This window comes from Bactrocera neohumeralis, chromosome 4, assembly GCF_024586455.1.
Source record: "Bactrocera neohumeralis isolate Rockhampton chromosome 4, APGP_CSIRO_Bneo_wtdbg2-racon-allhic-juicebox.fasta_v2, whole genome shotgun sequence".
Classification (NCBI taxonomy): domain Eukaryota; kingdom Metazoa; phylum Arthropoda; class Insecta; order Diptera; family Tephritidae; genus Bactrocera; species Bactrocera neohumeralis.
Window position 1 is genome coordinate 32943433 of NC_065921.1, and position 13286 is coordinate 32956718.

The following is a 13286-nucleotide window of genomic DNA, read 5'->3' on the forward strand; positions in this document are numbered from 1 at the left end:
CACAAAATGAGTAATCGAAGTGAGTTAATACGAGTAAGAGGTAATCAGAGTTCTTGGTACTTAAATTGTATTTCTCTGCACAACAACACGTCTTAATCGAAAGTCTTTGTATACATAGTTTCTTCTTAAAGGAAAAAGCAAATTATATATTAAAATTCATATGCCACTCATGCTCTAAAATCTCAGCAAACAAAATCTAGAGAACACATAGATTAATTTTCACTTAACAATTTATTTCAGGCGATTGGTTTTTGTTAAATAAAATTTAAGAAGTAAGAATAAAAATCAATTGCATAATATTAAATTGTTGGCACCATAACGATACATACCATATATAAAAACATATATGTTAATAAAAAATACAAATTTTATTATGTGGTATGTCAAGGCCGAGAAAGCAAATAAACAGTTTCAATTTAATTGGGTGCAACACACGTTTTTGTAAGTGTGTTGTAAATTCATTAGGAATCGAATGTACTCAGTAAAAACTTTAATAATTTCTAATTTCTACGAATTTTGTGATTTATGTACTTATGTAGCTACACACATATGTACAAATACACGTTTAACATCTTAAACAATAAAAAATATTATTAATTAATTATAAACTTGACTTACGGTACTAAATCTTGGCTTTAAAATAATTAACTGAAAGGCCTTAGGTACATTCATTACGATATTGGAAAGCCAATGATATTGATGCACATTATAATCAATATGTAAGTTTGGTTAGTAACATTTATTTATTGTACTTTTCTAATTGAATTACACCCTCACCGAACGGTTAATATTAATACTAAATAACATTTATTCTTCACATTTAAAATTTGTTTACAACCAATTGACATAGTAAAGTGGCCACACTGCTCAGTCACTCTAGAAATAGTATTTATAGCGTGCTCTTTCGATTGACATCTGCGATCTCTTTGACCAAAATACGTGCGGCCACGTGGGGCTCTGCCGGTGTGAACACCACTTCATCATTGACTTTGTAGTCGGAATAATTGAGTCTGTATACCTCGTGGAAGCCAAGTTTCTCCATAACACGAGCCGAATAGTGGCTGGAACATAGCACGTGCATGACCGGAATATTATGTTCCTTCATGTATTCCAGTGTACGCTCAGTCAGGCAACCAGCGATGCCAAGTCCACGATATTCAGAATTGACTGAAAGTATTTTACCGTCGACCATAACGTCGATGTCTGGGTACAAATCGAAAATATTAAAGTTCTCTTCAATTCTATCAAAAAGAGCCAGTATCTTCTTGAACTTCGCATGCTGGCATGAATCGGCCGCTTTCTCAGAAGGTTCAGCAGATGGCGGCTGAAACGGAAGATTGATAATATTACATTCTTTCATAAATCCGAAATATGTATAAATGTTATTCGAAAAATCGACAGTTCCAGAATATTTTTATATTCGGAATAAATAAATAAAGAATGATATTTTAGATAAGTGGATTTCAAGACTAGATAAAAATAAATTTATTTATCAGAGCTACTACTTAGATATAATACTTAAGATTGCCAGTTTCATGTCTTTGTGACTATTTATTATAGTAACTAAAGATTAATACATTTCAACGGTTCTTGCTAACAGGAAATATTTTTCTATATTAATACTACTATCATATTTCTGTGAAGTTTGCCATCACTTGAAGGGGGAATGTTCTATGCAGTTTGTTTTGAGGGTCATGGGATCGTTGAAAATTGTCCATGTATTTGCTTTATAAATCAACTCTAGTCATATTCGTTGAAGAGTACTTTTTGAACCTTACATCTTGTTTTTTTTATAACAGATGTTAACACTAAAAGACGGTATATATTTGTTTATAAGATAAAGCTTTAGGAATCTGCGTACAGTTTGCATAAATTACAACAAAAGCGTTAGGTTCAAACACAGTAAGATGGCTAACCGCCTTTTATCTAATATTATGTGGGCACGCTAGAACAGATACATACATTCCAAATTTTCCAGAAGACACCTCTAAATGAGGTCTAGGTATGTGTTTGGATAAAATCGCCAATTTGATATTTATTGTGTTTATGATACTTACGGGTCTTTTCAGAAGTCCATTAAGAAAAATGCCAATCAAATCACCGTTATTATGTACTGCTTTGAAAGAACAGTTATCCTTCACACATTTCAATGTGTATTCCTCCAGCTCCTTACATTCACCCAAATCCAGAAATTTATTCAGCGGCTCATCCTAGAGTAAAAAGAGACAATTTGTCTTTATTGACTAATAAACAAATATATATATACATATATAGTATATGTATCTGCTGCTTAACAGTTTTCAATATGCTATAGGAATAAGTATATGTAATAACCAGCCAATTTCAGTTCAGCTCTGTGTAAAATACAGTAAATACTTGTATTTTGAATTATTTGATGTTATTAATTATATATGAGATCAAAATAAAGCACTGAGTAGGGCGTTAGAGACTAAAATCGGTTTTTTATTTGTTACATAATATATGGAATTAATACTCCATTGAAATAAAAATAATGCCTGGATGATGTTTATATTTTTACATAATTTTCAAAAATCAATAATTCTAGTGCTTAAAGCACTAAGTTGGGAAAATGTCTTTTTGCCTGCCACAAAACGAAGAAGGACGCTATGTAGTTGAAACAGTGAAGAAATGATCGTGACAAGTACGTGAATACAACAAAAGAAATAGGAATTTTACTATACCATAGACCATAAGAACATATTTATGGCAGATCGCAAAACTCTTTGATCATATGTAGTATGTATGTATGTATGTATGTATGTATAGTTAGTGTACCTCATACATATTACTATTGTTATTGCCGCCTTCTCAGTGACGCCTGCTGTTATTGTATGTTGTAGAACGTAATTGCATATTTAATATTCTCATTCTACTCTTCATTTGCATGCGGCGCGAATTTTTTATTGGCTATAAACATGCGTTTGCATACAAAGTTTCACACCTTTCCTTTTTATAAGCAAGTGCTTATACAAATAGATTCCATGAGATGCTTATAAGCCAACTTTTTACATTTATCCAAAGAATTAATAAATTTTGCGCCTTCACTCTCATAATAGCTAGCGAGTCGCATCCGTTTTCTCAGAGGTCACTCACATCGTGAAAGCTAAATTATATACGAATACACATGTGTTTTTAATATACTTACATATGTACGCATATACATATGTATCTGCGAATAAAGGTAATCCATATATTTATTAGGATATACCATTTTCTTATACAGTAGAGGCCCGCTAATCCGGATTCCACTGTAATCCGGACAGGGTTAAAAAACTCAAAATTTCTATTATGTCCCTTGTAATCCGGACCGACATTCTCTATCCGTATTCTCTATCCGTATTCTCTAATCCGGATCACATGTTTATTATTCACTACATTCGCTTTTATGCTTTATTGGTTTAAGTTTTTTTGTTTTTTTGGAACATGTGTATTATTTGTTATAATAAACAAACAGAAATTTATAAATATTTTTTCATAATACATGGTTCTGATATGTCTTTGGTAATCCGGATTTCCTTATATTCCAGATAGGGGCCGGTTTTAATTGATCCGGATTAGTGGGCCTCTACTGTACTATGTATATGTATTCATGTCTCCATAGAAAAATATGGGTTTTTCCTTACAAACTAACGGAAATTTTTTGTATTTTCTTTATACAGTAGGAATAGAAGAATCTATTACAAGTAAAATATAATAGTATCAGGTTTCCAATAGGGATGACATTATTTCTAAGTGACGCTTCGGCCATTTTTAATATGTCATGATCTGAAAATGTTTTCACTGCATTCAGTAATGTTTACAATTTTAACATGGAGAGATATACGGACGAACAACGTTTACAAATTATTCAAGTATATTATCAAAATAATATTAAATTATTAAGAAAATCATCTCCGTTGAGGCTAACTTTCTGAGTGGTGCGGTAAATAAACAAAACTGTCGATTTTGTTGCGAAAAAGATACACAAATTATTCATGAACAACCATTACATTCACCTAAAATGACACTTTGGTGTGGTTTTTGATCTGATGAAATCATCGGCCCGTTCGAAATGAATCTGGTGACATCGTTACTGTCAATGGAGAGCGGTCGATGATAACGAATTTTTAATGGCCGCAATTGGTTGATCTGGACAACTTCTGATTCTAACAAGACAGGGCTATGTGCTACACATCATGTGCAACAACCGAATTATTGCGAGAAAAGTTTGGAGATTCAATTATTTCAAGAAATTGTGATATTGAATGGCCTCCAAGAAGTTGTGATTTAACTTAAACTACTTCTTGTGTGGTAAATTGAAGTCATTGGTGTTGAGCAATACACAAGACTCTCTTCAAGCTTTAAAAGTCAATATTGAACGCGTTATTCAGGCATAGCACTTGATTTAGTGGAAAATTGGGATCATCGAATTCGTTTCTGTAAAAAAAGTCGTGGAGGCCATGATGTTATATTTAGAACGTAATTGTATTGATTAAAATCACATTCACATTCAATGGAAATCATTTGAATTTCATTAACAACTAGTGTGTTCCTTTGTGAAGAGAAATCATAAAACTCCTTTTGGAAAACCATGTACTTCTTTGAGGTTTCGCGAACTTAATCTAGCCACCTCCTAGAACTTTAAGGGGGTATTCCAGTCTAGAATTTTGAAAAAATCGATTTTTTTTTGCATATTCTTAAAGACTGGACCTTTAAGAATATATTCCCCAAAGGAATTTTTAAAATTCCTATTATTTACCGACTTATAGCTATTTTAGAACTTTAAAACAACCGCACATGTAGAGACACAAGTAATTTGGTGAATCGTCAACGATTAAGTATAATAAATATTAATAAATGGATCATAATGTTTCCACTAAAACATACCTTGAAGAAAAATTTCCGAAGCATTGCCAGCACCGCCTCTTTATCCTTCTCGGTAATGAGCTCCACTGTATATGGAGTTGAAGCTGGAGGCTTGGGTTGCGTTATGCCGGCTACATTCAGTACATTATCCATCTTTTGCGTTAGTCTTTGTATTGGGTAAAGATCAGACAACTAAAATAATAAAAATGAATTTTGAAATGTTTTACTTTGTTTTTATATTTTTGTGTGTTAGTGTATAAATATATTCATTTTAGTTTCTCACATCAAGAATTTAATTTAAAATTAGGTACCTCTCCATAAGTGTTATAAAGAAATATAATAATATATTAATTAATTTTGGCGAAAAGCTCAATTCAAAAATGTGCCTGAATTAAGAATTTCACGCATAATTTCATTCGCACTGAAGTATACCACCAAATTCCTGAAGTGCTCAGAAAATTGCGTTAATACACACCGCCAGTCGTAAATCACTATTTTAAGTTCAGGGCTGTATCACATGCTCTTATTTTATAACATTCGCATACATACTATATACACCGAAATTTCGTGAGCTTATTATTTATTTCTTTATTAAACACATAAATGTCATTCTAAATACTTAATTTATGCCTACACGTGCTACAAACTAAATCACAATTATTTACATACACACATACATATATATATATTATATATCAGAATAAAATTACTTTTTTGTTAAATACAAAATATTTGATATTGAATTATTTCAAAATAGCAATTTTCTGTTTTCATTTTCAGGCAAAGTAACAAATTATGAAACAACGTTTTTACTTATTTATAATAGTAATATACATAATGACGAAAATGAATGTAATCTATGGATAATTTCCCATCACAATTGTTGTTGGGTAAATTAATTAACATGTCACGGTGAACAAAGTGACATACATACATATCTACTGTGTACTTATATGAGACTTCACAATGCGACAAAATCGGTAAATCATCCATCACTTTTTATAACGGTATTTGTAAGACTTAATTATGGCTGGGAATAAATCTGTGTAGGAAGAGTGTAACTAAAATGTTTGCCATTTGATTTTTCCTCTTAACGGTTGCTGGTGACTTTACAAACTGTGATGTAGTTGCGGCTGACTGTCGGCCCGTGCTTTTGTTCATATGCTCGAGATAATAGGGAGGTAATACATTTTTCTACCCAAAACACACAACCAATTATAAAGTCCAATTAATAGGACAAGAGGGATATTTAAAACTTATTATAATAAAAATGGAATGGGCGAAAATTCCGCAATTTCATTTCAAACATTTATTGCTCGTAAATTACGAAAAATAATATTATTATATATTATAATCGAAATCTATAACCAAATAAAAAGCTGTCATTTGAAATAAGCGTACATAATTTTTACAAAAACACGTGCACCTCCATATATTAGGTGTACCTATAAAATTATATGTAAAACGACCACAAATTATAATACAATATATGTATCTGGTATTAGCGTAAGCAACTAATGAAGTTAAGTGATCGAAACTTTGAATGCAATTAGAAAAATGCAACGTCAGACGTAAACACGCCTTGCTCCCTTCAAAATTCAATTCCAGTACCATGTGCATACTGGATAGGTAATGAATTTATGAAATTAGCAAAACTTTCGCAGGCGAAATTGCTCATGTGGAAAAAGTCTACCAAATAGAAAGCAAACAGTTTCAGGGGGCCTATTCTGTAACTCGATTCGAAAATCAATTTACTCGAATTCGGATTTTTTTTATTCTGTAACTCGATTTTCGAATTTTCAAGCCAATTTTCGAATAAAATATTCGTTAGCTTTTGAGTTGTAGAAAGCAAAAACGAATATTGTACGTATTTTTTCTGGCACAGGGTGGTACAACTTTCGCATAATGATAAAGTAGATCCGAATTTCGAATAGAATACATTTTCGAATCGTGTTACAGAATAGGCCCCCAGACCTTTCATACGATTTTGCTTCGAGTATTTCATCTGTGAGAGATTAATGTTTAATAGCTTGTTGCATTAGTTTATTAAGGGGGTATTCTACTCTAGAATTTTGAAAAATTCGATTTTTTTTCATATATTTAAAGTTTAGACCCTTAAAAACATATCCTCCAAAGGATTTTTAAAAATTAAAATTATTTTAAGAGCTACAGTTACTTTAGTGACGCAGTACCTAGCCCGGTTCGGCCGTATCGAATTTTTTAAATGCGTTTTTCTCGAAACTACTTTTTTCCACACGGTGCCGGCATTATTTCAAGTTCTATACAACCGATTTACTTGAAATTTTGTTATATAATCCTTTATCGTTCCTATAAGCATCGTGTCAAAATTTTTATTTTTAATATTTTAAAAAAATTCAGGAATTTCAAAAAAAAGCGTAAAAAATGATTTTTATTTTCAGGCAGGCGCCATTTTAAAAAAAAAATGTTTTTCGTATTCCCTGAGACTATAACAGCATCCTTACTGATTAAAAATTTCTTTTGATTGTTTTTTCAGACCACCAGGAGAGTCAGGATCAATGTCACCAGGAAGCGCAATTTTTTTTTTTACATCTGTCTCACCCCCCTCTAATTATTTTAATTTTTAATATTTTTTTGTAAATTTTTTTTCTGTATTCTTAAGATATCAATAAAAACAACATAAAAAAATGGATAGTAAAAATATTAATTGCCTTTATTTTTACGACACTTTAAAAATTACCTCATGAATTTCAGGTAATTTCTAGAGTAGAATACACCCTTAAGGAAAATTTGAAATTTTTACTTATTCAGTATTTTGAAAATATTTCGGAATTCCGGGTTACTAGAAAACTTTCATCACATAATTATAGCTACCACTTTCTAGACGAATTTTTCTTCTTCTTCTTCTTTATAGTAAATATAGCATACTTTGTACAAAAGTCAGTTAGAAGAGCGGTTATACTCGAAATAATTTCGTGCAATTAAATCCTGACTGAAGAAAAGGTCGGATATCCTATAAAATAGGGTCTGCATATACGCAAACTAGTCCCTCACTTTTTGAGATATCGATCTTAAATTTTGCGCAGGTCCTTATTTCCCAGGAAGCTGCTCATTTGTCAGAACCGCTGTAGCATATAGCTGCCATACGAACCGAACGTTCGGAACCAATTTCTTGTATGGAAAACTTTTGTATTGGACGTGCTATCTTCACAAAACTTGCCATAGACTTTTGTCCAAGGCAACTGTGCAATTTTTGACGAAATTGTACATATCAGTTGACTATAGCTTATAGCTGCCGTACAAACTGACCGATCAAAACCAAATTCCTATATGGAAACTTCTTTATTTGTGAAGGATATACTAGCGTCGTTGCTACCAAAGTAAATCATAAATGAAAGACACATACATATGTATAGTGTTCTTGCTAAAAGTATCTCCTTTGGCACACATCTGTGGGCATATTCGTATTTAAGTATAACTGTATTACCTCCAAATTGTAACTTATTCACAAATATGGTATATTTGGTATAAACACATTCAAACTTAATTTTATTTTCTCACAGTATTATTGTATGTACATATGTATGTATATATGTATTGTAAAGCTAAAGGCTCCTTATCTAATTTCGACTTCAATTTTCGTATATTTTCCATTATCAACTGCGGTATTGGTCTAATTAGTTAAGTAAGGATCTCCCAGAATGCTGTTTAAATCGTAGAAAGCTTACTGTTTTACTGCACACATATGCACATACATACATACATACATACATACCTCTTCGATCGCCATGAAACAAGCAGCTATTACTTCTGGTTTTCCCATATTTCTTATGAACCAAAAAAGCGTATACACCCAATGACTTGTACTATATATACATATACATATACATATGTAAGTGTAGTATATTTCAATATATGTATATATGTATAAATTAAATTTCCAATGCCACAAGAAAAATATCGGTTTCAAAAACTTTCGTTTTTCAATCACATAAACAAAAACTAATGTTCACATCATCTTCAATATAATCTAAATTTTGTATCTTGAATTAATCGCCGACAGGTGCCGCGTGCCTCATACTCTAATTAATTTGAATTGTTTACATTTTGACGGTGAAATGAAATAATAAACACATTGCGCCGCAGTCAACACGCTCTGCACACCGAACCAAGGGGAGTGTGATAAAACCTCAAATGTTACATATTTTCTTACGTACATATATTAGACAACACATTTGCATGTACCTACATACATACATAGTACGTACATATGTAAATAGATTTCTATGCACTTGAATAATTAAGTGCACTCGGTTAATTTTGTTTGATTTTTCAGATTTGCCGCCGTTTACACCACTTACCGTGTACCGCGCCTCAAGGATAATCGCGTCTTTTTTCGCGAAATCCCGTTTCTGTTTCTTTCCCAACATTGTTGGCTCGTGCAAATTCTGTATTTCCATTTTGTTATGTTTATTTATTTATTCTGCGGCTGTATTTTATTCAAATTCGATGTCAGCACGATTTGTTTTGCTAGCGTTTTTCTTATTTGTTTTGCTATTTTAGCTATTCTCGCGTTATCGCCGATTTTTGGTGATTCCAATATGTGCTGATGCGTCAAAGAGCCAGAACACTAAATCACTGTGGCACACACAACGACGTTAATGGATACGAAAAATTTCGAAAATTTAATTTCTTAAGATTTTTGTTTGTTTATTTAAAATTTAAACGATTAATACGATTCTTTTGTCTGGCACACGAATTTATGCGCGCACGCACCCGCGACTACGCGACTATACCGGCATTTGAATACACTTTGATCTTTAGAACCTCTAATGAAGTGGATAGCAGCGTAAAAGCTTTTGAATGTCCTTTTAATTTAGCAAATTAATTTAGTTATGCTTATGTCTGTCTGTTCGTACACATGTATTTATTCAACAGAACATTTTAGCGTAAATTGATTTTGCTCGATTGGAAATCGCTTTGCGCACTCGGTTCACTGAAAACGATCGACGACTGGGCAAATATTCGCAACCGCTGGTTTTATATTCGTTTAGCGAAAATTCGCGCAGATCCAGCTATGTTACCGGTCCCTGCTGGCTGCAGCCAAACGCCTGTTGTTAACATAGTCATTTTGCAAAAGCACATCAGAACCTCTCTCAACTACGAACTCTACTCAACAACGGCTGGTGAGCACGAATAAGATGTGCACGCTACTTAGCGGTTAGCGTTTACCTGTAAAGTTGCAAATGTAACTAAGAAATCTGAATATCGAAGTTGCCGTTAAGAAGAGTACTCTTGTAATCAAGCCAGATAGATGTGGGGTATGAAGCAGTTGCATGCGGTGTAATGGTTTTGTAAATACTTAAATTATAATAACTGTCATAAAAACTAAAAAGTAAGCCGTTAGACTGAGGTCGAACACTGGTCACTTTGCACTAAGGGCACTTGAACTGTGTATGGAGAACACCTAGTATTAAGTATTTCAGTAAAAAGCGTAAAATACCTACTAAATCCAAAACTTCGAATGTCATAGTTTATTGTGGCCAAATTAACGAATTACATTTAAGTATTATCTGGACGTATTCAGCATCTTTAATAGGCATATGAATGTATAACTAAATGCTCGATAGTCAGAATTGAATTTCTTTCCATCAGATCTTTTAATCGCGAGATTTGTTAAAATCTTTACTGATGCGGTTGGATCAAGTAACATTGAGTATATGGATTTTCTTTATTTTTACAAAAACAACAAATTTAACAATGTTAAAATCGATAAATAACACACCAACATAATAACATTTAAATAATAGTTTATTTATTTTCGGAATTTAATTCGATTTAATTCAAACAATTATGTGCCCAAAACTAGTTGTGATGATATGTATTTCTAAAATACACAGACCAATATATACGCTCAGTCACAATATACATATCTGCATTTTATGATTTCAAGTATTTCGGAACGTATAAATGTATGTTCATATGTAAATGTTTGCTGTGTAGAGTGCTAACATTTGAGGAAAGCTTAACACAATTTCTCACTTTAAATTTTTTGCTTTCAATTTTATGCCACTTTTTTTTGGTTTTCAATTGTTTTCCACACAAGCACACTTGCTCTGCTCCAAGTAAATATGTAAATACATACATACATATGTAGACATATATTACACAGTATACGTTTATGTGAAAACATCTTTGTGACGAATCAGCTAAGCCAGTGAGAATTAACTCGATTGAGAGATTAGCATTTCACTTTCGGTCTGTAAGCTTTGATGCTTTTGGAAGTATCTACATACACAAGCAAGCATTTTGTAGGCTGGTACAAAAGACTGTTCTTCGGCTAGCTTCAGCCGCGACATAATCACTAAGCCTTGAAATCCCTTTAAACTAGTACGATCCTCCATTTGTGGGTTAACGTCTTAAGCACCGCCTTGATTCAATAAAATGCATTATTAGGGAGTCTTCTTAATATTGGGTAATTTAAAATTCAACACAAATAATTTTGAGGTATACTGTATACAAACACGGGTTCAATCGTGTTAACCGACGAAGAGAGATAACCGATGGACAGGTTCGGTAGATAGCGTGGTATATAAACTTTGATGATCGAGTATACTTTATAAAACAGCAAAAAAAATCACTTCGTAACTTTAAATTAAATCCTCATATCAAATGCTGGTCAAATTGGTGATTTAATTTTTCAAAAATATACTAGATCAAAAAATAACTTTTCAAGTTCCCTGATACCAAATATGTGAACAGATACTCTTCTCTCCCCAATATTGTTCAAAATGTGTAATATTTCAATAAAATTACATATTAACCATAATGTGGTTTAGCGCTGAATATGAATGAAATTGGTATAGACCCTGGTCCAAACCTCATATCTCTAATATAATGAATTCCCGTCTTGTGATTGACGTTTTGCATATCAACTCAAGATATTACACTTAGCCACTTGGGTTGAATTTATGTTACATATGTATGTATATGTATCTCATTTAATATAAGTTAATAACATACATACATACATATGAATATATTTTATTGTGATCCATTCACCATTCTCTCGAAACAGTTTTTAATATAAAATTTTGCAACACCTGCGAGTATTTCTCCGCCTGTAATCTAATTGCTAGTGTTTAAAATGTTCGGTTTCACCCGAACTCGGTGCTTCCGTACTCGTCTGTTCATAATTTTTATGTGTGTTAGGTGCAGTATACATATCTAGAATATTATTAATAATAATTAATGGTTTAAAATAATAGGTACAGGTGTATTATTGCCTTTTCTCCTGAGTGTACTAATAGCGCCATCAAAATGGTGCGAGCTATTCCGATCTACAACAGGTGTTCGCACAAGGAAGATTAATATCTTTATGTGTGTATGTAATTCTAATTAAATGTGTGGGTGTGTGTATGTGCATCTATTTAGATATTAAATATTTTAGTCTTCTAATAATTTTAAATTTAGCTGTTCGAAGTGGAAAATAACCAGCTCAGTTATGGGTTTGCTAATAAAATAAAATGACTTCAGGTTCACAAACACGCACATATTTATCTACGTTGACCACGAACGCGTGCTACTTTTCAGTTATTGAATTTTTGTTTATTTTCCACTCAAAACAATTGTTTATTTTCATTTCTATTCTGTTACCACAAAGCAAAATAAATCATAATTTTTATACTCTCGCAACAAAGTTGCTAAGGAGAGTATTATAGTTTTGTTCACATAACGGTTGTTTGTAAATCCTAAAACTAAAAGAGTCAGATATAGGGTTATATATACCAAAGTGATCAGGGTGACGAGTAGAGTTGAAATCCGGATGTCTGTCTGTCCGTACGTCCGTCCGTCCGTGCAAGCTGTAACTTGAGTAAAAATTGAGATATCATGATGAAACTTGGTACACGTATTTCTTGGCTCTATAAGAAGGTTAAGTTCGAAGATGAGCAAAATTTGGCCCACTGCCACCCCCACAAAATGGCGAAAACCGAAAACCTATAAAGTGTCATAACTAAGCCATAAATAAAGATATTAAAGTTAAATTTGGCACAAGGATCGGAAGAAATCGGATAATAACCACGCCCACCTCAAATACAAAGGTTATGTTGAAAATCACTAAAGGTGCGTTAACCGACTAACAAAAAACGTCAGAAACACTAAATTTTACGGAAGAAGTGGCAGAAGGAAGCTGCACCCAGGCTTTTTTTAAAAATTGAAAATGGGCGTGGCGTCGCCCACTTCTTCTTCTTCTTAATTGGCGTAGACACCGCTTACGCGATTATAGCCGAGTTAACAACAGCGCGCCAGTCGTTTCTTCTTTTCGCTACGTGGCGCCAATTGGATATTCCAAGCGAAGTCAGTTCTTTCTAAACTTGGTCCTTCCAACGGAGTGGAGGTCTTCCTCTTCCTCTGCTTCCCATATTCCCACTTTTGGACCA

The 13286-nt window shown here is 32.8% G+C and overlaps 1 protein-coding gene across 3 annotated transcripts in view; it reads right to left on the bottom strand.

Moving 5' to 3' along the window:
• Positions 1-212: 212 nt before the first annotated feature.
• LOC126755045 (arylalkylamine N-acetyltransferase 1) overlaps positions 213-13286 on the bottom strand; it is a 64967-nt gene continuing 51893 nt past the window's right edge. The window contains exons 1-4 of one of the 3 annotated variants that reach the window (XM_050467324.1): positions 9207-9866; positions 4888-5058; positions 2058-2210; positions 213-1324 (exon numbers count right to left, since the gene is read on the bottom strand). In XM_050467324.1, coding sequence (XP_050323281.1) covers positions 890-1324; positions 2058-2210; positions 4888-5058; positions 9207-9305 — 858 coding nt within the window. In that variant the 5' untranslated portion in view covers positions 9306-9866 and the 3' untranslated portion in view covers positions 213-889. Of the gene's footprint in view, positions 1325-2057; positions 2211-4887; positions 5059-8620; positions 8684-9206; positions 9867-13286 lie in introns of those variants that run through there. The other 2 variants (XM_050467325.1, XM_050467326.1) reach the window with 2 other exon arrangements.